At 35.6% G+C, this 24,921-nt stretch overlaps 1 protein-coding gene across 2 annotated transcripts in view; it reads left to right on the top strand.

Moving 5' to 3' along the window:
• The window catches only part of LOC145690501 (NFX1-type zinc finger-containing protein 1-like), a 101,377-nt gene that overhangs the window by 28,578 nt on the left and 47,878 nt on the right, over window positions 1-24,921 (top strand). For both annotated transcript variants that reach the window (XM_081765448.1, XM_081765457.1), the window contains 4 exons: window positions 724-4,068; window positions 15,376-15,459; window positions 19,614-19,885; window positions 22,611-22,760. In XM_081765448.1, the coding sequence (XP_081621574.1) occupies window positions 741-4,068; window positions 15,376-15,459; window positions 19,614-19,885; window positions 22,611-22,760 (3,834 nt within the window). In that variant the 5' untranslated portion in view covers window positions 724-740. The remainder of the gene's footprint in view (window positions 1-723; window positions 4,069-15,375; window positions 15,460-19,613; window positions 19,886-22,610; window positions 22,761-24,921) is intronic.

Raw genomic sequence — 24,921 nt, 5'->3', positions numbered from 1 at the left:
CCATTTTTTTCTGAAGTAAAATAAGAAAACGTATGAACAACTCAATCAGGGGGCGTATTCCAAAGATAGGAGAATTCTAGAGCGGAAGACACGCGACGAAACATCTATTAAGAATAATTGCATTAAAAGTGGACCAGGGTGCCTCTGAGGCACCCCCTAGGCTTTCTCGGGTTAAATAACCAGATAACTTAACAATTAGATAATTTAATTTTACCTTCACTTTTTTTTAAAAAAAAATCAACACTATCTTTTGAGAGTCATATGTAACAATATTTGCATTAGACTATACGTAGAGTTAGCTACATAATATAATGATATTATTTATAGGGCATACTGAATTTTTCAATATAAGCGAGTCCGAAATCCGTTCGGAAAATATGAGAATATTGCGTATTTTTAAATATGACTGTATAAACTATTTTCAGTGCATGCATCTGCATATACGATGTCTGTACTTAATTATAAAATACATATTCATGCCTGTACTCATCTTCAAACTGTAATAATAATGTATACAAAACATGTTTAAATTTGAACATGTAGATTTACTGCAGTGCTTCAATTTCAGTCACCATATTTTGGCTATTTTGTATGTGCCTAATTGGCGTCTCTCATCTCTCTTCTACTTAAATCTAGAAGTGTTCTGTTTCTTAAGCTAGTTTTATGCTTATAACTCTGTTATAAAATGTAATGATATTCAGTCAATTCTTGTTTTATTTACAGTGACGAAGTAGTCAGAAATGTCAGAACAAAGAAGTTTATGTGATGAAATAGTGGCCAAACTTAATGCAGGGGAAGCGATAGGCGGGAATTTTGTAGTTGAAGAATTTAAGTTCGATGAAAAAGAATATGATGACGAGAGTAGTAAAAAGTCTCACAGAAGGAGACGAGGTCGTCGTACAGACAAAACTGAATGGAATGGACCTTCTCAAAAGCCAACTAGAGGGAGAGGAAGGGGAATGCAAACTAGGTCAAATTATGATTATGAAACTGAATATAGGAGTTTTGAGTTTCAAAAGAAATCTTTCCGTACCAGAACAGATAATGTTAATAGGCTCTCAAGGCGAGATCAAGACAATTATGTGGACGAACAACCGTTGAAGCCGTTTAGAGATACTTCTGTGTCTTCCAGAGCATCTGAAACAGACAGCGCTTTTGGTGAAGAGCGCCCTTGTAGACCCAAGTTTTATAGAGGCGAAACTGAACGGAGAGGTCCTCTTCGGAAATCAACTAAAGAATGGAAGAAGAAACTGAAGACAAACTCAGATGATGAAAGTGAAGATGATGACAATAATATTGAATATAAAAGCACAGGCAACCCTAGCAGCGCGTATGATAATAGCCTCTCGAGGGGAGATGAATTGAGACTGAAAGGACACCATTTGGACCAACGTCCGTCAAGGCCATTTAGAGATACTGACAGAGTACCTGAGACAGATACCTTTCTAAATAAAGATACCACCTATAAACCACTTTTAGTGAAACGTAAAGAGCATTTTGAAAATAAATTTCAGACAAGAGATACGCGTATATTTTCAAAAGGTGATAATCGCAAGGACGAGGAAGTAGTCCCTAAAGTGAAAACTTCAATCAAAAGTCGTGTTACAGAAGTATACACAAAAAGCACCAACGTTGTCGATCAGGACGATGATGAAAATGAATCTGTCACTGAATCGACGAAAAGCGGAAGTGGCAAATTCAATTTTAAATATTTACAACAATTGTGTACAGAAAGTGCATCACGAATTAGTGATATATTGAAGTGTGAAATTAACGCATTCGAGAATTTACTGAGCGCGCCTCTAAAACCAGGTTCGATAATTCGCATTATGAGATTGCTTGCTATAGTTTGTGAACATGAACTTCCAGAACTTTTGGAAACACTTTTTGGATCAGTGTGTTCAGAAAAGTTTTTGGGAGAACTACGTCGATTAGTTTATGGAATAAAAGGCGAAAAGTATAAGAATAAAGATGCAATAGAATTTATTCGAGATGTGTCTACATTTTGTCAAACAGTGTTAACATGTTTCCCAGTATTAGCGAGAGAGAGTAGATTGAAACAACTGTTTTTTGATTGTTTAAAGATATTCAAAAGAGAGTATGAAGATGTACATGTTGATAACGATGAAGTTCTGCTACATTATTTGTCATTAGATTATTCTGAACTTGAAAGGCAAGAAGTCGAAACATGCAATCCGAACCCAACTGTCCAATGCCCTCCTTCAGATGATTATAGGAATACCAGTTTATTTCTTACTGAAGATGACATTTTCACAGAAACTCCTCCTTTTTTAACACCAAATATTATACGAGGCACTTACGATTGTGTTGAGCGATATCTAGATACTCATTTCCGTTTGCTTCGTGAAGATGTTTTAGGCCCCCTAAGAGAAGCAATAAAAGAGTTTCGGATTACCACATTCAAATATGGAAGTAAAGAAACATATCTAAATTGTAGATTCTACAGAAATGTCTGTTTAAGCCAGTGTTATGACCGTACTCGAAATGTTGCATACACTTTTCTTGATTCCAAAAAGCATCTAAAAAGAACAAAAATGCAATATCAGAAACATTTCATGTATGGAACTTTAGTGTATTTTACACACAATAAATTCCAAAGTGTTTCGCCTGCTATGACACTAGAAAGAAATTTTAAAGAAGGGAAGCTTTTAGTCGAATTTTATCATCCAATTGAAAAACATGATGTTGGCTTGAAGAACACTAACTTCGTGATGCTAGAAACAAATATTTGTTTTGAAACCTATGGGTATGTATTAAATAGCCTACAAACTATGACTGAACGCACGTTCCCTATGGCACCATATATTTTAAATGTAAAACCTGCAGTAAGTCTGCCACGTTATTTGGAAGCTGAAACTGTTGTACCTTACCGAATAGAAAAGAAAGGTTTTCAAGATCTAAACATCTGTAATTCTTCTCTTGAAACTGGGGCACAGCTTAACACATCTCAGAGTGGTGCTGTACGTTCTGTTTTGACAAAGGAGTTTGCACTTATTCAAGGTCCACCTGGAACTGGGAAAACACTTGTGGGCGTAAAAATATGCGAGATATTACTTAAAAATAATGCATCAAGAGTAAAATACAATCCAATTTTAGTTTTGTGCAACTCGAATAATACATTAGATGATTTTGTACTGCATTTGTCTAAAGTCACGTTGAACATCATTCGTATTGGAGGTGAATGTCGCAATGAGATTGCGACGCAGTTTCATTTGAAAGAAAGGCGGAAAAACTTTGAAATAGTAAGTGAGAGATTTTGTGAGTTAAGTGAGCACATAACTGAATTTAAAGTAATGCAGTCAAACTGCAAGCAAATTGATCAGAATGAGGGTATTATATCATTAGAAACATTGAAAATATACAATATTGTGAGTGATAAGCAGTATAATAGCATCATTAAAGAAGGAAATGGCCTTGTGGATTGGTTATATGATGCCGAAGTTGTGTTCAGTGATGAAGACCTGGAAATTAAATCACTTGGAGAGACAGATGAATCTTGCGATATAGAAGCTGAAGAAGAAGAGAGAGAGAGATTGGAAGAGAGCTCTCTCTGGGAGATAGATGATGCATGTAACTCCTATCAAAGCGATAAGAAAGTTCAGTGTGATCTAACTTTACAAGAACTAACGAAGGAATTATCTACAATAAAAGAGGAATTGAAAGAAAATGCTCCTGCTGCTCTTAATGAAGAATTGGTCAAAACAAAGAGGAATTTAATTCATAAAATACGATATTTTAAAGAAAAACTTTCCGCAGCTACTGAACCAAATAGTTTATATGATGCAGTGTCGCATATTGGAGACTTATGGTCGCTCGACTTCAGCGAACGATGGAAGTTGTACACTTATTGGTTGATGAAATTGAAAAGAGCATTGCAAGAGAAGTTGAAGATCACAGAAGCAAGATACCGAAAAGAACAAAAGGAATACAAAGAATTACAAGCAATAAAAGATCTTCATATCTTGAAGCAGTGCAGAGTAGTAGGAACTACTGTATCGGCAGCAGTTGGTCAACAGCCACTGCTGCAGAGCTTGAATGCTCAAGTTGGTAAGTTACTTTTTTATATCCAAGTAATAGACCTTCTTTGATTTTTCATTCCAGTAATTTTAAATATTGAGTATTTAAATTTAGTTAGTTAAGATGTAACAAAAACAGATTTCATTTTTCTAGTTGAGTTGAAATCGCTTGAAACTTCAGTTCGTATATTTAGTTTGCGAAAAAGGTTAACCCTAGTCATATGTGTTCGATAGAAAACTGATTGCTGACTGAAGAAAGCAAAAATTATCAGAAACATGAAATTAGAATCACAAATCACAGTGAGTTTTACAAGTCATTTGGAAAATAATACATTCGGTATTTACAATTTCGGGTAGTTGGCGTTGTGTATTATCTTGCATTAATCGGGTAGGAGGTTAATTTTTCCTCAAGAAAGTATTAAAGAATAAAGCTCATACTAATGTTCAATTTTCATAAGTAGGCAATGCTTTCTGGTGTATTTCACTGCGCTTAATTCATTGTTCATACAGTTGTGGTAGTGCATAAGTGTGGACTGTGCGCGCATATTTGAATCTAAATAGATTTAATTGTTTTATTTAATACATTTAGTTTATCGAACTCACTTCTAATGCGTAGGTGACACATCTCTGTGTTAAGTTCATTAATAAATAGGTAAGAATTAAATAATTAATATAATAAAGAAAATTTGATTTTTCTGATAACACTAGTCAACAAGATTTTGGCACAGAAATGAAAATACCTTATCCTAATAGAACTTTTCACGTAGAATTCGAATCTGCAATCGGTTTTTCTCCATCACCCTCAGTTTCCCGGTGACAGACGGACTTTCGGGAAATTTCCCCTATTTTTTTTTTTTTTAACAATTTTTGTACATGTAGCTCGGGTACCCTTAGGTATATAAACACACAAATTATATTGTATGTTAGCTTGATTTATACTTAGTAAGCTCTCTAAGTTTCATAAGAATCGCATTATTCTTTCTAGAGAAATAAACATATTTATATAAAAATATGCTATGTGTACTGTTCATTTTACCATATTCATTAGTGCAGATAAAATCACATATAACTTCCACGAAAATTACAATATAAGCACGGTTTATACCTCATTGGGCTTCCAATAAAACATATTTTCAATGTTGTGTACACCATGTTGCCATGTTTGTATGAGGGAATTTCTAGAGGGATTTTGTTGGAAATTCCCTCCAAAAAGTAGTCTATAAGATTTTTTTGTCTTAACTTTTTATTTGTATATAGTGATACAGAAACAGGAACTGCAATAAAACATAATTTTATGTCTACTTAAAAAATAATGCTAATTTCATGTGAGTCGCATTATTCTCTCTAGAGATATAAACTGTTGTGTCTTTTATAGGTAATAAAGAATATACTATGCAAGACTTTTACCAAACAGAAAAACCTAACGTTGACGTATTATTGTCGACACATAGATGGATACTCAAATACAAGCACAAATACGCGCATGCTTTCTGTGGAAAATAAGTCACTTTTTAATATTTTGGTCTAGCAACAATGCATAAAAAAATTGATGACTCACGTAGCCTGATGACTGTTAGTAGCGTCGAGTGACGGTCCAAGCTGGACGTGTTTTAGATGTGGCCGCGTGTAAGTTGATGTGTTTGTGCATTGTGGAGTTCGAATAGATTGTGTTGTGTGGTGATGCACTGAGTTAGATTACGTTTGTGCTGCTTCATGATTGATGGAGTGTAGATTCGTGTGTGTATGTGTGTGTGATACCTTACAGGATACAAGATGCCGAGGAGTGTGTAAATCACCCGGACAATTTCTGTTATGTATGTGGGGATCGGACATTTGAATCGCAACGTCGATGTTTTACTCCACTTGTTAGGAAATGTTATCAGTTATATTTTGGTTGCTGTGTAGGAGACCAAGATAAGAATTGGGCTCCTCACTACATTTGTTGTACTTGCGTGAAACGTCTGACTGGGTGGGCAAATGGTGAACGAAACATGAACTTTGCAGTACCGATGATCTGGAGGGAACCAAAAGATCATTCTTCAGACTGCTACTTTTGTATGACACAGATAAAAGGAATAACCAGTAAATCTAAGCACACAGTACAGTAGCCTAATTTGCCATCAGCAATTAGGCCAGTTCCACACAGTGCAGAATTACACGTACCAGTACCTCCTCCTCATCTTATGGTAAATGAAGATTACGTACTTGAGGCAACTACTGAAGTTCCAAATGAATATGATGATGCTACTTATGTAGGAACCACATCTACATTGAATCCCCATCTGATAACTCAGGGTGAACCTCGTACGGAAATGACCTCGTACGGAATTTAAAACTCTCCAAGATACAGGCAGAACTTCTTGCTTCTAGAAGTAAAGGCTGGAATCTGCTCCATCGTGAAACTGAAGTGTGTATTTTTCGAAACCGTCATACAGAGTTTCAAAACTATACTATTCTCAAGAAAGTGATTTAGTGTATTGTAATAATGTCTGTGCTGTGATGGATACACTCGGACATGCACATATAAGTACAGAGTGGAGATTGTTTATTGACTCTTCCAAAACTAGTTTGAAGGCTGTCCTTTTGCACAATGGCAACAAATTTCCTACAGTGCCTTTGGCTTATGCAACTAATATGAAGGAAACCTATGAAAACATCAAAACAGTGTTAGAAAGAATTCAGTATGAGAAATACAAGTGGACCGTTTGCTGTGATTTAAAAGTTATTTCTTTGTTAATGGGTTTGCAGCTTGGTTATACGAAATATTGTTGTTTCCTCTGCGAATGAGACAGCAGGAACAAAGCGGAACATTACATCAAGAAGGAATGGCCAAAGCGTGTATTAACTCCTGGACAGAAGAATGTTGTTTATTCTTCACTGGTGAGCCCTGATAAGATAATTCTACCTCCTCTTCACATAGAGTTGGGGCTCTTCAAAAACTTTGTTAAGGCATTGGACAAAAGTAATGCAGGATTTTGTTACCTCAAGGAAAAATTTCCTCGGATTAGTGGCGTTAAAATCAAGGAAGGGATTTTTGTAGGCCCCCAAATAAGATGTTTGATTCGTGACCAAAAAATTGAGGATCTCTTAACTCCGGTTGAGAAAGCAGCTTGGTATTCATTTAAATGTTTAAAAGAGAATTTTTAGGAAACCAGAAAGCCCCAAATTACCGTGAAATTGTGAGTGATTTCCTGCAATCATTCAAAGAAATGGGTTGCAACATGTCCCTTAAAGTTCACTTTCTAGACTCCCACCTGGATTTATTTTCTGAAAATCTTGGTGCTGTTAGTGATGAGGATGGTGAACGTTTTCATCAGGACATTTCCTCCATGCAGAAGAGATACCAGGGACGTGAAGTTCACAAATGCTAGCTGATTACTGTTGGACACTCAAAAGAGATGTTCCAGAAGCCAAACACAGAAGAAAGTCGACAACTAAAACATTTTAGTTAAGGTAAGTAAGTGTTCATTTATTAAGAAGATACCACTCACTTCGTTTGTATTATTTATTAAGTAGACATAAAATTATGTTTTAGTGCAGTTCCTGTTTCTGTATCACTATATACAAATAGCAAGTTGAGACAAAAAATCTTATAAACTACTTTTTGGAGGGAATTTCCAACAAAATCCCTCTAGAAATTCCCTCATATAAACATGGCGACATGGTGTACACATCATTGAAAATATGTTTTATTGGAAGTCCAATGAGGTATAAACCTTGCTTATATTGTAATTTTCGTGGAAGTTATATGTGATTTTATCTGCACTAATGAATATGGTAAAATGAACAGTACACATAGCATATTTTTATATAAATATGTTTATTTCTCTAGAAAGAATAATGCGATTCGTATGAAACTTAGAGAGCTTACTAAGTATAAATCAAGCTAACATACAATATAATTTGTGTGTTTATATACCTAAGGGTACCCGAGCTACATGTACAAAAATTGTTTAAAAAAAAAATAGGGGAAATTTCCCGAAAGTCCGTCTGTCACGGGGAAACTGAGGGTGATGGAGAAAAACTGATTGCAGATTCGAATTCTACGTGAATAGTTCTATTAGAATCAGGTATTTCCTTCCGTGTGCGAGAGAAAAAGTATTTGTCGACTAGTGTAATTGCTTAACAAGACATTTTCATATGTTAATTTATTTACGAAGAAACTGAACCAATTTATTCGTAGAAGACATACATGATCTAGAAGTTTAAAATTATTTTTCTCTATGTGATCTAAAGAATAATTCTTATTTTTGTTATTTTACTGTAATGTTCGTTCAAATGGAGGGGAAACTCTCGACGAATAATATTAATAATAATAATAAAGTACGAATATTCCTGTTCTGTACATCACCCAGCTGCAATGTGGATCTAGCTGTTGTCTTCTAGCATTAAAGGAAAACTGTCTTCAGATGATTACCGGTTGTTATTTGTTCTGCTTCATCTTTCACTTTCTGATATGACTGAATCAACACCCTCATCGCTCAAAAGATATGGAAGTTACTGGTGACAAGTTAAGACTCTACAGAGTATGTTCCAGTGTCTACCATTAGAATTGTCGCAGTATTTGACTGCGCCACTTGTAACTTTTTGTGTCGATATGAAGAATAAATCCCTAACACACTATGCACATTCTGCATACGTCGACAAATGACTACTGGATGGTATGTGCAGTTCTAATTGGGAACTGAACAATAATGATTTGTGCCTCTGCTTCATCTTATTTTCCGTGCTTCTCTTCTAATTATATACGGCACATTGAGCGTATTATTACGCTAATAATTCAATTTATGCAGTGATGATATTAACTCTCAATAGTGAAAATTAGCCACTACCGTCCACATTATAGGTTTGTGGACTCTTGATAACTATAGTGTAATTCTTCGGACATAACTATTTCTTTTCTCTCTTTTTCTAATATAGTGACAGCTAATACAATATTACGACTCACCAAAAGTTTTAATATAGAAAAAATTCGTAGATGATAATTTTTTATTATTGTTTTGTTAACATTTTACTAATCTAATCCAATTGTTTACATTTTACTTTTGTTTGTTTGTTTGCCCATCAACTAGCTTGCGGTTACACAAATATTAATGATCACATCTAAGTATAGTTAAGGCTCTTGTCCTATTTTGAAATAATTAAATTGAAACAATACAGCTTCTTGTCCTATTATGAAATAATTAAATTGAAACAATTCAGCTTTTAAGTTGCGATTAAATAGTCCCAATAGTTTTGAATTTGCAAATTGCCTGCACATCTATTGGCGTCAGTCAGCGCAGATAGCGATACCTCTTAGCTTGACTTTTAGGAACTAGCTTGACGCATTGACATGTTTGTCTTTAATAATTAGGATTTCGTAGGTCAATATTGCCAATTTTTCATATATCGGGAAAGATTCACTGTTTTTAAGTGCAGTACACGTACACTCATTGTCATAACTGTGAACACACTACTGATTTTTAGAAACTACAAAACACAGTTTGTTTGACTTGTTCTGTAAAATAAACATCATTACTCATATAAAGAAATGAAAATATATCGTCCTGTTTCCACTCAGACAAATTTATTGAGTATGTTTGTGTTCAATGAAATGTCGACCCTTTGCCTTGATAAGAGCTTGACAAATTCCAGGCATTTACTTTATTAATTTATCCAAATTTTGCGAAGCTATGCAACCCCAGTAGCTCTCAGGAATCTTTCAAAGTCCTTCAGTATTCGTTGGCATCTATTTACGGAATGTCCTGTCAAGTTCATCTTACCGGAACGTGATGGGTAACAAATCTGGTGACTGGCGACTATTCTATTTATTGGTGATGTAAGCGTCTTCTTTGCATTGCAGATAATTACTGCATAACTTGGAAGAATATTTGGAATGGTAATCCTGTTGTAGTATAGTATAAAATTATAACCCAAATCCGCGTTTCTAATTAAATCCTATTCCTTACTTAAACGTTGTGAAACACATTTTTGTCCATTATTCTATTAGTTCGAACTAAATTATCAACTTGGTGGTCTGTAAAGCATGCCGAAACAGTAAAGCTACCTTCCCCATGCCTTGCTGTAGGTATTACACTGTCGGAATGAAAACGCATTTCGGAACGACGACGCACGAGCTTCTAGAATTGGAGGGCGAAAATTGAAATTTAGGTTTGTTAGGTTTGAGGGTGCGCTTTTCCATTGTTCATCGTTCCAGTCTTTATTTTACTTATTTATTAGGCCCAAGAGTATCTTTTAGCAATGTTTCCTGCGTGAAGGAATGGTTTCTTTACCTCAATTTTACTCTCAAGACCATAGAGCTGAAGGATCTCGGCCACCATCTTATGTGATACCGATTGGGAATTGCTTTCCAATGGTTTTATTGTTCTTTCGGAGCGGTCAACATCCATTCCATTTGCTTGTTTTTCCAGTTAACTTTTCCTTACAAAAAGTTATTAGTTTTGGATGATCAGTGCGTTTCCGTGTAATATTTACACCACTTTGCGACTCTCAAGAGTCCGACGAGCTGTTCCGCCTGATCACTGAGCGATTTTTTTTTCTTCCAGAGAATGACTCTCTTCTCTCGAAATAACAGCTTAAACACGTGCTTTGACTCTTATTTAACAGTTCCTCTTTCGCTTTTTCTACTATTCCCATTTTCTTCGTATTATTCAACTGGTTCACACGAATGAAAAAGTTAAGATCGCATGTCACAGATTTGCATCTAGTTTTGCTCATATTACTACAAGACTATAAAATGAAATGAAATCTTTAAGTTTTACGTCCCACGATTATGCCGGTTAGGCTAAAGGAGACGGTGATTATGAGAAATGAATGCAATGGTGGAATGAAAGAAGTGGGAGGAAACAGGAGAACCCCGAGAAAACTCACGAGCACGGTGTTTGTCCACCACAAAGTCCACACGGCGCGAGCTGGGATCGAACCAAGGACCCCAAGCACCGGAGGTGAACGCTCTACTACTGAGCCATCGCGCCCCCTCTACTACAAGACTGAATAGCGATAGCGAATGAATAGTTCGTGGAAGCAAAGAGACAGCTACTGACAATGGTTCATACAGACACCACTAGAGGTCATTAAACATCAAACAAAGCGTGACGTTATTTGCCTGTTCATTAGTTATTTGTTTATTGCCAAGCAGCTTTTCTCAATAAATTTGTCTTTATATCAACAAGACCACAAATTTTCGTATCCTTATATGAACAACCTTTCATTAACTTTTCGTATCCTTATTTATTTTTAAAAAGAGTCCAATAAACATTGTTTTGTATAGACACAGTGTCTGTTATTTGGAAAAATTGTGAAAAGTCAATAGTGTGCTAAGACTTTTCACAATGAGTATACTGTCACCCTAACAGGGTTGTGAGATTTTTTATTTATCAGGTCTAAAAAGTATTGACCACTTTGTACACGAGATAGCATTAGTGTCCCAAATCTGAGTGAGTCGCAGCAAGTCAGGCCTAACGTTATTTGACAGCTGATAGTTGAAGCTAGTAGATGTGGAAAAAGGTTGAAATTCTTATAATCAGACGGGGTCGCGATGGCTCAGTGGTAGAGCGTTCACCTCTGGTGCATGGAGTCCCTGGTTCAATCCCAGCTCGCGCCAAGTGAGCTTTATGATGGACAAACACCGTGTGCCTGGATTTCACGGGGTTTTCCCACTTTCTTCATTCCATCATTTCATTCATTTCTGATCATCACCGTCTTCTTTAGCTTAGCTGGCATAATCGTGGGACGTAAAACTCAAAAGATTTCATTTCATTTTTATAGTCTGACGTAAAGTATTGCTCCTTAAAGATGAGTGAACCTGCAGCAAAACTGTTGTACATTTCACAATTTTATTTCGATATCGGCACAGGTGCTGTACAGGCCCGTGAAGAAGTTTCTGCTGTTCATGAATAAGATACGTTATCAAGAGCAACAAAAAAGAAAAAAATGGTTCAGTCATTTTCATTCTGCAAATTTCAATGTGTAAGATGCTCCTTGGAGTGGGCGACCAATAACAGCACAGTGAATGATATTCTGGCAAAAGTCGAGCAAGACCGACATGTGATCAGTCAATGACCAGAAATTGCCAATGACCTAAACATCCATTACCGAGCAGTCTTAAACCATTTCTAGGTTTGGGTGCCACATAATCTGACTCAGAAATTACTCGATCGAATTTCTGTCTGTGAATTCTTACTGAACTGTAACAAACTTGAGCCAGTTTTGAAACGGTTGGTAAATTGTCAGTAATCTACGATAACAATGTGTGAAAAATATCGTGGTCGAACTGAGAGAAAGCTTCACAGTCTGGCAAAGCCCACACTGACACCCAAGAAGGTTACGCACTGGAAAGCAATCGTGCATCAAAAGCTGCTGCCATTTAATAGACTCGGGCCTGTACTACAATTAACAGTTAGTGCAAGTGCACCTAGTACTTCAAAAGAAACGACCAGAACTGTTGAATAGAAAGGGTGTTGTATACCACGCTAACAACGCCAGACCGCATAATCTTTAAGGATTCTCAAAAATTGAGATAACTTGGCTGGGAGGTTTTAATGCATCCAGCATATAGATCAGGTCCGGGACCATCAGATTATAATTTGTTTCAGTTTCTGCTCAAGTCTCTGAATGGTGTTAATTTTCTAGCGACGGGGTTATAGTATTGCAAGAAAAATGACAGATCATCATCGAACAAAATGGCGCATATATGATTTCGTATTATTATTATTAATAATAATAATAATAATAATAATAATAATAATAATAATAATAATAATAATAATAATAATAATAATAATAATAATAATAAAGGTATTCTCAATTTTGAGTTCCAAAGTCTCAATATTTTTTAGACAACATGATACTTCGTGCTCTTATGACATGCTCATTTTCCAAAGATACCGTTGGTTTGTTAGTATATACAAGTTTCAATATTAATAAGAAACATTTCAAGAAAATGCATGCATATTTACAGTTTCTATAATATTGACACTTTTTTATTTATGAAAGGCAAATAAAGAATACGCTTTTTTTTTTTTTGCGTTAGTTCAAATTATAATATATATGACAAGCCTGAAGATTAAACAATATTTGTTTCGAATTAAATGAAATAATGTTGTGTGTACGTATAATCAATGTCATAGGCATGGGCGGCGATTAGGGGGCAGTTGCCCCCCCCCCCTCAGTTTTTTGAAAATACCTGTTAATGTATATAGTTCCATTTAGAAATATAAAGTTTTGTATGTATTATTGGTTCATAGAATAAATATGGAGCCACAAAATATTTGTCGTTCCATGAGTACATATTGGTTGTCTTCCCGTGAAATTAAGAAAGCTACAGGAATTGCGTTTGAACTGCCACTAAAAATGGACCAAAAATTAACCTATTGGAGCGCCACAATTCGAGCGTACTTTAATTTTTTCTTGCAAGGGCTCCATATGTTAGCCGCTCTGGAACTAATTGAGATAACATTTCGCAAGAAAAGAAGTCCTTCACAAGTTATTCTTTAATTGTACAAAAGCAACAGTTCCTAAAATGTATTTTCTTCTTTCTAATAATAAGGAATATTTTGATTTGATTTTTTTCAGTTTAACATCCTGTTCAGCAGCGAAGTTATATGAGACGTGGACTTAATGATCAACGTGGAGTCCGAACCACGTGAGCTCCCTCCGGGAATCGAGCCCGAGTCTCCCACGTCAAAGGCGTGTACGCTAACCGCTTAGCCACGAAGGAGCTCAGTAATGAATATTAATTTTGCAGTGTAATATAGGAGTTTAGGGGTGTACATGTACAGTTTTGTATATACAATTAAATTTAGTAAATTTATCATAATTCTAGGTTTTAGGATTATTTTGTATAATTGAAATGTGGAGTGACTCTAAGTATTGCTGAGTTTTGATATATTCCAAGAAAGTGAAAACTGTACTTAATGGCAGCGAACATGTTTCGGGAAGCTGCAAAAGTATTTCTTTAAATGTCGTAGCATATGCTTATAGTATTCACTGTCATTCTAAGAGTAATAACACACATAATAGCATTGGTGGAATTAAAAATATAAGTTGTTCATTAATTTCCAGTTCCAATATAAAATAGCTTTTGCAAAACAAGCTTCATTATTCATTACTATAATTATTTGATTAATATTATCCTTTCTGTTTATTTGTTTTGCAAATTTGTTATTAAATAGGCTCCTAATCTGATCACACAATTTTCCAGACAGATATTCATGAGCAAGGAATCAAATCTCTTCTTACACCTTCGTTGTTTAAGAGTACAAAGGGCTAGTATCTACTTGAGTTGCTCTTGTCAATTTACTTAATAAAATATGAAACAAGATATACGGTATTTTAACTGAAAAAGACAGTATCCTAATAGTTATACAACCTTTCGTCAAAGAAAGTGTTATAAGCAATCAGGAAAACTACCATTGATATCAAATATTCAGATCATGTCTTGCCTCCCCCCCACTTTTAACGTTCAACTGCCGCCACTGGTCATAGGTAAAGAAAGAGAATAAATAGTAAGGGTCTCTCTGTCCATTTATTCATAAATTATTAGATTATAGTTTTCAAAAACTAGAAGACGGAAATAAATATTACTTTTTTTAGGACAATTTTCTTTTGCAAATTTGTATATGTAAACGTCTTTAGGTCTATTGTGATGTAATAGTACAGAACGAACAGGTATTTGCAAATAAATGTAGTTCAATAGAATTGGTTAAAACCTTTGACTATATAGTAATCATTTGCAACTAAATGCTCTGTAACGTTGCAGTTTTCTGTGCAATCACCTTCTCAGTAAGAAGGGAAAGGAGCTGGCAGGTACGCTGATATTGATAAAAAGCAGTGGTGGCAAGGAAACAAGAACATCGGTAGCATAATCGATGGTTTTGCAGGCATTCTACTCGTAGATCCATGTTGCGCATACACTGTCAACACTTGCTCCCCTATGTCATCCTCTTCCCCTCTTTCCTCAGTGTGTTTCTTAGATTTTGTGACTGCGCTTCTACGTCATACATTGTCCAGTTGGAAATGACTGCTGTATAGTATACAATAAAGATGAACGTATGTCTTCATTTTATACAGGCCAATGATGCCCACTAAGGATGTGATGTGAGGGTAAAGGCCCAACAGTTACTCGACTTAGGAATGTACAATCGGCAGTGTAGTTAACACACCGTAGTATAAACATAATAAATAAAATTTTGTTTATATTAAGAATAAGTTACTAGCTTCAGTGAAAAATGCTCTCTCTCTCTCTCTCTCTCTCTCTCTCTCTCTCTCTATATATATATATATATATATATATATATATATATATATATATATATATATATATAATATCCTTTTTCAGTTGTTGTGATGGATGCTGCAGAGATTCTGGAGCCTACTCTGGTGGTGTGCCTTCCTTCAAGTTGCCAACATTTGATTTTGATCGGTAAGTTTCTTTCTATATTTAAGCTACGTTCAGGTAGTATATATACCAGAAAATAACGAAAATGTAATGCATACACTAAAAAAAATACTCTATGAGCTCTTTCGCTGAGAGTCCAGATGTGTGGCAGCTTCTTAGCTTTTTCTCTTATTTTAATTTTTTCTCTCTTGTTCTTCGTAATTTTTTCCCTCTTCCTTTATGAAGCATTTTAGCGAAGGTGCTCGTAGCCTATTATGTTTTTTTGCTATTTTGTGGTAACAAATTAACGTTCTGTTCCCGCCTCGGGTTTTTTTATTCTAACTATCTATACTCTAGCAGAAATGCTCTTTCTTCGCACAGGGAGAATAAGGTTTATTCAAAATATCTGAAAGTAAAGAAATAAGTGAAATACATAAATGACGAAGAGCAATGTATTTTTCTCGTATAAATATGAGTGAAACAAATAAATTAAACAAGAAAGTTCTTGGGCCAGCAAACATTCCTTTTTTTGTCTTAACTTGGCTTATATGTCATAGGAATTGTCACCAAGAAGTTTAGCAACCCCGAGATATATGAATTCAACATTAATATCGATGTTTTCGATTATTTTTACGTTACCCATTCCCATGTGTTACGAGTGCTAATAAACTCTGAACTTGGACTTAAACGGTATCAGGAGAGTCATTGTTCATTGCAGTGACTCCAAGAATTATGGATCGACAATAATATCGGTCGTTTATGATTATTATTACACATCTGCACTTCTCACCCCTTTTTACAATTTTTTTCCAGATTATAAGTCATAGTGTACTAAGTTTCGTTGAAATTATCCAATCTTTCCAAAGTTATCCTGAAACATACGTACATGCACTTTATATATAAAGTGCATATATACAGAGGTTGTTCAGCCTACGTTTGGCCGATTTCGTTCCTTTCCCCCTTCCGGGCAGAATGGACTCACCGACCTGGCTCGTCGCGTCCTGCAGTATTGTGCAGTGTCTTCCTGGGAACGGGGTTGTTTTTCCGCGCGGATGACAATAACGCACGAAACAGGGCCATTGTTGTGAGTGCTGTGTTAAATTTGTTTCCAAGTGTGTGGGTTTCCGCTCTGTGACCAAAATGCCGCCCAAACTAAGCCAGTTTTGGGAAGACTATGTCGCGACTCTTTATGACGCCAACTTAAGTGTTTCTGTCATTAGAAAACAGTGCAAGAAGAATGGTTGCAACATCAGTTAAAGTGGAATAAAAATGTTATTAAACAGTACAAGGGCAACGAAGCTCCACCATTTGGATCACCAACGAAGTTGCCTAGGAAGCGGGAATGCACCAAGACCACCTCCACCATGCAGAGGAAACTTCGCAAAAAGGCAATGCAAGAAAATCCGTGATACAAAGGTGTATGGATAATGGTCTTAACATATCTTTGGAGACTGTGAGCCGGACGTTACACCATCAACTCAAGCTGAAAAATGTCATGAAAGCTCGCGGTCATCTTCTCACGGATGCCCACCAAAAGGAACGAAAGTGTAACACCCAGAAGCTTTACGAACGGCATCTGGCAAAACAAAGGTGGATGTACGTCGTAACACTCGATGAAGCATGGATTTACCTTTCCGACTGCGGCAAATCGAGAACAATCATGTACCGAGAAAAAGGCGCCAAGAATTTCAGAAGGTGGGTCCATGTCAGTAAAGAATCCTTCCCAAAAGGGTTCATGGTCGTTACTGGCTACTGTTACCGAGGTAAACTGAAGATCCGTAGCGTGGCGAAGAACTGCAAAATAAATTCGCAGTATTTTCAGGAGCAGATCATGCCGCCGATCTACGAGCATGAGATTCCAACAATGTTCGGAAATGACCTCAATCTGGTGCGCATTCATATAGACAAAGCCTCATAACATACCTCACGATCGCCCCTCGCATTCTACAGGGAGATGGAGGAGGCAAGTGGTATACAGGTGATACCTTTAATGAGGTACCTGTTAAATCTCCAGATGCAAGTCCTATAGACTATTGTGGATTTGGATTGCTGAAGCGGGTTTTGGGAAAACGGCATGTGACAACTGTGGAAGGACTCTGAAAAGCTGTGCAAAGGGAATGGGACAAGATCCCCCCCCCCCTAGTTCTTCAGAGAAGCCTATTACAGTGGAAATTACGCTGTCGGGCTATTGTTAGGAACCAAGGGAAACACATCGAGCACTTACGGACGTGGCGCCATGGATTCTTCTAAATTTTTAGGTAAGTCGAAATTGGCCAAATGTAGACTGAACAACCTCTGTATACCTGCTTAAAAGGGGAATTTTCAGAAACTCTAGGTTAAGCAAGATTCCTATTATTTTAACCATGTCGGTCCCGGAGTCCCATACAGGGAACATAAAATATGACGACATTATTATTGCTTTACAACTTTAAAATCAGACTGGCAACATTGGAAACTGTTTACAGGATATGATCATAGATGGATCATCCCTTGTAAACTGGTTTCAATGTTGCCAGTCGGATTTTAAAGTTGTAAAGCAATAATAATGTCACCATATTTTGCCCCCTGTGGGGACGTTGGGACCGACATGGTTAAATGAAGGATTTATGTACAAGTTTTATCTTGCTAAGTTAAGAGGATTGTAAAATACTCAGTTTTTTCGCATAAATTTTGATCCTTCCGTTTCCCCCGTAGGATATGGATTTTAATGAAAGTAACATGATAGAAACCTACGTTTTACCATGTTTTTGTCATGTACCAAAATTCATCAAAATCAGTCTAACGGTCCAGGAGTAGGTTGCGGGCAAACATCGTTAAATTCATTTATATATATGCCTTGTATACTTTTCGGAAATTTTATAGTCCCAGATCGAAACACTATACTCCGATAGGTTGCAGCGTTCAGAAGTACTGGATCTGTGATTAAAAAGAAAATTTGAGATAATCATGTAAGATGCGATAAAGCGAATGACGTGACATACCCAGCGATACAGCCTGTCGCCTAGTGGTTCGCTTCGGACTAGCAATAACTACACTTTTCACTATGTCTACATTTTCCGGAGTTCGAACTGAACGGGGAAGATCAGGTGGTTTCTTTTTCACCACAATTGTTTCTAAGCTCCGTGATCAAGGCTCCACAACCCACATGCAGTCATTGGACATGTACGAGATTCGCCCAAAGTCAGTGTGTTTTGTGCGATATCCCGATCATCTGTTTACGGGCCACTCTTCTTTAATGGAAACACGGTTAAGAATCAGCAGTATCTCGCTATGTTACAAAACTGGTTGTTTCCGAGGCTGCACGAAGACAACTTCATTTTTCAACAAGACGGGGCACCCCCTCACTGGAGTCGCCAAGTGCGTGAATATCTGAATGAAATTCTACCGAACCGTTGGATTGGTCGTCAAGGAGCTGGCGACTTGGCATGTCTCAGCTGGCCTGCACGGTCACCGGACTTGACACCCTGTGACTTCTTCCTGTGGGGTTTTGTTAAAGACAACGTTTATGTACCACCACTTCCACAGAACCTGGAAGAGTTGAAGAACCGGATCCGTACTGCCGTAACATCAGTGACGCAGGACATGCTTGTCCGAGTATGGAAGGAATTTGAGTATCGATGAGATATTGTTCGTGTCGCTGATGGAGGACATAATAAACATCTGTAATATGAACTTTCAATTGTAATTTGAACTTGAGAGGTTCATAAATATGTGTGTAAAATTTCATATTCATACGCCTTAAAGTTTAATAAATATATGCATTCGAAATACGTATATTCTTTTTGAAACAGGATGTATACTAATTTTATTCATTTTCAGATTTATCTTTGTATTGAAATTAGTAGATATATTCTGTAATTGTTACAGGAAAGGATCATTGTGATACTTAAATTTAAATGTGGTTTGAAATAAGTTGGTGTATTTCAAATATCAATACGAGTAATGTGATATAAAAGTTGCTACTAATGAATACTATTGTTACTGATTAGGAATATTAAAATATTTATTCAACGGTGTACTGTTTAAAAATTCTTTAGTTCTGCTGTGTTTTAATTTTACTTTGCTGTTACTAGTTTTACTTGTTCTCTGGTATTCCTGCAATATTTACGGGTTAGATTGTTGTCAGAACTCACAAAAATCATAAGATTTTAATTTATGTAATAATAGGTTAACCTGAAAAAATACTTAATTTTTTACAGGTGATCATCAGCAATTAAGGCCAGCAACAATAGTGACTGCACTTGCAGAAAACTATCACATGAATATATCTTTGTTTGAGAGGATGATAATTAATGGAATGCCGTATAGTCAACTAAAAATTCAATACAGGATGAGACCTGAAATAGCACAGTTAATAGTGCCGTTCATATACCCAGACTTGGAAAATCACGAATCAGTTACTCAGTACGAAGACGTACGTGGTATTAATAAAAACGTATTTTTTATAAATCACGAAATTCCAGATTCTAAGGTAAGCTATAACTTTTAAATGTTTCATTGTATTTCAGATTCCGAAATAGGTTGAATTTTAAAATCATTGTACAATTGTGGAATACTTTTAATTTCTTTTACAGTAATTTACATACATATTTTAACCATTATCATAAGTATGTGGGGTTTCTTAAAAGTTTATAATGTGCAGAAGTTTGACCACAATCTGTTAATTTTTCTCATATTTGATAAACAAAAAATATCTACTAGTATGTTTCCCTGTTACGGACTTCTTCATTGATTTTAGTTAATCTTTATTGTAAGTACATACTGCATTCACAACCTAGTTAACCAGCCTTTCTTATGCATCAAATCAAAGTTTAAGACGTTTATAATGTTATAAATAGCAATTAGGTATTTTTACTCAATGTCTCAAAAAAAGATGCTGTCCCCACCCGTATGTTATTCTACTAGATCGGAAGCTATAATGTTTACTACTACTTCCGGTTTTAACATTGATCGCTTAGGAACAAAAACGGTAATAGATAGCAACAAGCGGTTTTTTTTTTAACCCGATTTAACGTCTCAAGAAAGGGTACCATCTTCACCGATATTACATTTTTAAACCGGAAATGATAGAAATCATCCGTTTCCGGTTTTAACTGATGGTCATAGTACAAAACGCTAATGGATATCGACAAGCGGCTTTTGTGTAACCAATTCAGTCTCTCGAGGAAGGATACCATCTTCACTGGTAAAAATCTATTACTATGTCTGATTTCAACGTTCATTACCATAGAAAAAAGCTGTGATAGTTAACGACATTTTTTTAAAAATCGATTCAACTTCTCGAGAAAGGATAATATCTTTACCGATAACAGTCTACCAAAATTGGAAGTGGTAGAAGTTTGCTAGTACTTGTGCTTTTAGTATTGATCTGCATAAAAAGGAAACGGTAGTAGGTGTCGGGAAACTGTTTTTGTTTAATCATTTACCGTCTCAAAAATAGGTTCAGTCTATTCCATTAACGGACCACTAAAACCAGAAATGATAAAAAATCAACCGTTTCCAGTTTTAACATTAAGAGCCACCGAACAAAATAGATAGCGAATGTTTTTTGGTATCGATTGCGCGCTTCAAGGAAAGATACCATTGCTAAGAGTATTACTCTACAGAAACCGGAAGCGGTAAAATTTTGCTAGTACTTCCGGTTTTAATGTTGAGTGTCATAGAACAAAAACTGTAAATCAGAGCGTTAAGTGGATTTTTGGAATCTATTCTGCTTTTTAAGAAATGATTCCATCTTTTCCTGTATCTCTTTATTAAGACCGGAAGTGATTGAAATTTACTACTTAACAAGTTTCAGCTCCCACTATTCCTTTATTGCATCCAGGAGTTCTAGATCTGTTTCAGTATTGAATTTGCGTAGTTGGGAAGACTACTGTAATTTTACAATTGTGAAACTAAATTCACTTTTTTTTTAAAAATTAGTTTTGTGTAAGTGCACTTAACACTAAAAGATTATATTACGCAATTCTTTTTGAGAGAGGATCCCGAGAGTATAGAGAATCTATATCTCGGTTATCAATGCATGTGCAAGAAACTAAACATACATTACAAAATTTAAAGGTAAACATTCACTAAAAGGAGTGTTTTGAAAATTTTTCATTAAGAAGAAAAATCCAAAATTAAGCACTGTAAAAGGAAATCTGGATAGGGAATGGGGTATCGTCATCTCAGGTCACATCAATCAAAATTAAATAGCTGAATTTTGATTTCACATTTATTTATTGTTAAAAATAAAATCAGTCATTTATTAAATCGTAAAATTTAAGGTTACGCCGAATATTCTAATAGTTTCAAAGAACTCTGCCTGCTATAAAAACTAATAATCATACGAATTCGGATTTCATACTGCATGTGATGAAAGACTAAAAAATTCGTGAAGAACGGGACAAATTTGCTTCCATTTACATGCAGAAATAATTAAAAGAAACGTAATGGGTATTTTGTTTAGTTTAAGTATACTGACACTAAACTTAATTCCTAATAAGGAATATGCCATGAAGATCATAGCGTGCCCATAATCTGTCGCAAAACGTACATTGATCTCCCAGCAAGGCTGTGCTGAGAGATTGGAAGGGCATCGTGCATCACAAGCTGCTGCCGCCGGGCAGAATGATAGACTAGAACCTGTATTGTCGACAATTAGCGCGAGTTCACCTAGCAATTCAAAAGAAACGTCCAGAACTGATCAATAAAAAGTTTTTTTTTTTTTTTTTTTTATACCACACTGATAACGCCTGACCGCATACATCTTTAGCGATCCGTCAGAAATTGAGAGAACTTGGCTGGAGGTTTTAATGTATCTACTGTATGGTCCAGTCCTGGTACAGTCAGACTATCACTTGTTCCGGCCTCTGTAGAACTCCCTGAATGGTATTAAGTTAATTTTAAAAGGAGGTATGTGAAAACCACATATCAGCTTTTTAGCCCGAAATCACAGAAGTTCTATAGCGACGAAATTGTGGTGATGCCGGAAAAGTAGTAGGCCATTGAACAAAATGGTGCATATGTGGGTTCATACTGTTATTTGCATATCATAATAAATGTATTTTCAATTTTGACCTCCAAAGACTCAATACGTTTTAGACAACTTGATATATACCACACAGTATTTTGTTAATTTATTATTCAGTGTTGCATACGACATACAAAGATGTAATACTACATTTTTTTTAATCTGTATTATATTTTCCTTCCAGATAACTTACATTACTTCTCCGAGTTTGCAGAATGAACATGAAGCAAAATTTTTGACTGCCCTGTGTAGATATCTTGTGCTTCAAGGGTACAAAACATCTCAGATCACAATACTAGCTGCTTTTCGGGGACAAGTGGAAACAATAAAACAGGTAAATTACTTCAGTCGTACACCGGTGGAAATTATAATTCTCCCTACAGTTTGTATATCTGCTCACAAGTAGTAAATTTACTATTGGCAACATCGCTTCTCTTCAGTTGTCCTGTTCCCCCTCCTTGTGCGAACACACAAGCTTAGAACACAGACAAGGAGGGAAGAGTGCTTCAAGACACAGGAGTCCACAAAACAGAAACCAAAACGTGTAGCGTAGTATTCAAACACATGAACCAAACCTAATTCGTTGTGTAATCAACCAGTAGTAACTAATTTTTTTAAAGCATGTTTAAAGACATTTTCTTCCTGAGAACATTACATAAAAATGTTACTCAAGCAGAATTACGATCCTACACACAGTTTGGTATTAAGGGAGCAAAAGACAGCCTTTTCTTTTAAAAAAAAATATAAAGAAACTGCTATAAACATATTTTTTTCTTTCTACATTGGCCAAGGAGTTATAATTTGTACTCCTAAACAGAGCCCAAATTTAACTCTCATATGAAAATAAAGTGATATAGGTTTTGTTCTTAGCGGGGTCAGTTTTAAATTTAGGCAATTGCTTTAGAATAACAGTTTCATATATTATATAAATGCTAGATTTATGGTTGATTTACCTGTAGTTGTAATGTAAAGGCTTAAAGAAAGAAAACAAATCTCAATTTTCAATGTAAATACATATTTAATTAACACTCTCAGGTCATAATCATCACATCTAAATTCTCAGTCTTAAAGTTTAAATAGTTTAAGACATGCATCTTACAACAATTTGTGTGTTGCTTTATGTCTCTAAAATTCACATATCTAACTGTTACAGTCAACTTTCGATGTAATTTTGTTTTCAATGTAAAAAAAAATTCCCAAGTTGTTCAAAATGTCTTCTGGTAATGTCGATATTAAATAATTTTACACTCTTTTCAAAACAGAAGAAAATCGTTCACCAGACATGTTCGAAGCAGTCATGCACAGGAACATCCGAAGGGCAACATTTCGATAGACGGATTCAAGTTACTTCATTTTAGATAGTTCAAGAGCCGATTTCTTCAGTTTGCTTGGTTCATGAAATACCATTTCCATTTGCTTATCCAGATGAAGTATTGTTTTCTTCAGACAAACTTGCAACCCCACTATTTTGTTTACTGTTTTTGTACTTTTTCTTTTTCTCTGGTGACAGTACTTGCATTACCAGGCTGATTTACATTCAGGAATTTCAGATAAACTTGGAAAAGGACACACACATCCATAAAGGATCTTCTAAGTCTTTTGGGTAGCAACTGAAGTCTTACTGTATTTATTTCTAACTCAAGAATATTCCAAAACAGTACAAACTTTTATAATCTACATAATGCGGACATTGCAGTCTTTTCAATGATGACAAACAAACAAACAAACAAACAAACAAACAAAAAAAAAACAACAACAACAACAAACGTTTCCTTGTCCAGTCATACCTGTTCGTTCTTCCTCCTTGTTTTCTTCTTCGCTTTAATCAAAGAAGTGCTCCTTTCTTTTTCCTTGAATGTCTATTTTGTAAACTTTTACATGAAATATTTTCATTGCTTTTACTTTAAGCATATCAAAATATGATTTAGTGGTATTAAATATCTCCATGAAAGATTCATACAGGGTTCCCACATTCTGGAAAATCAGAGAATGTCATGGAAAGTCAGAGAAATCATGCATTTTGTGTAAAATGTCATGTCAGGGAGTGTAAATGTGCAAGATAATTCATGAAGTGTAAATTATATTTCTTCAAAACTGTCACAGCAGGTGTGAACCATTTTAAAGGATATTCCAGAGCCTTAAGCCATTTGTTTGTTTCATGTACTCAGAACTTTAATCTCTCTTAAGGAATGTAATGAGTCGTTGTGTCAAACAAAGCATTATGAAACTTGCTGAAAGCGCAGTGAAGCATCTTGCTTTGGATTTGACTGCAAATAAAAATATAAAGTGGACATTAGTTTTAAGATAGGAAAACAACTGAAAGAACTGAAAGCATCAGATAAAGATAAACCAGCTTTCAAGCTTGACTGTCAAAACTTTTTGCTGCTCACAATCAAGAAGACTGTGGAAAAGAGCCCTCTGAAGTACAAACTAGTACGTGCTCTGTCAGTTTTTTACTCCACGCTACAAAAGAACAATCTAGAACTTGCTACGCA

This window comes from Thermobia domestica, chromosome 1 (genome assembly GCF_964235325.1).
Source record: "Thermobia domestica chromosome 1, izTheDome1.hap1.1, whole genome shotgun sequence".
NCBI classification, from domain to species: domain Eukaryota; kingdom Metazoa; phylum Arthropoda; class Insecta; order Zygentoma; family Lepismatidae; genus Thermobia; species Thermobia domestica.
The sequence above is the reverse complement of the archived record's forward strand: the minus strand, read 5'-3'. Positions and strand labels throughout refer to the sequence as shown.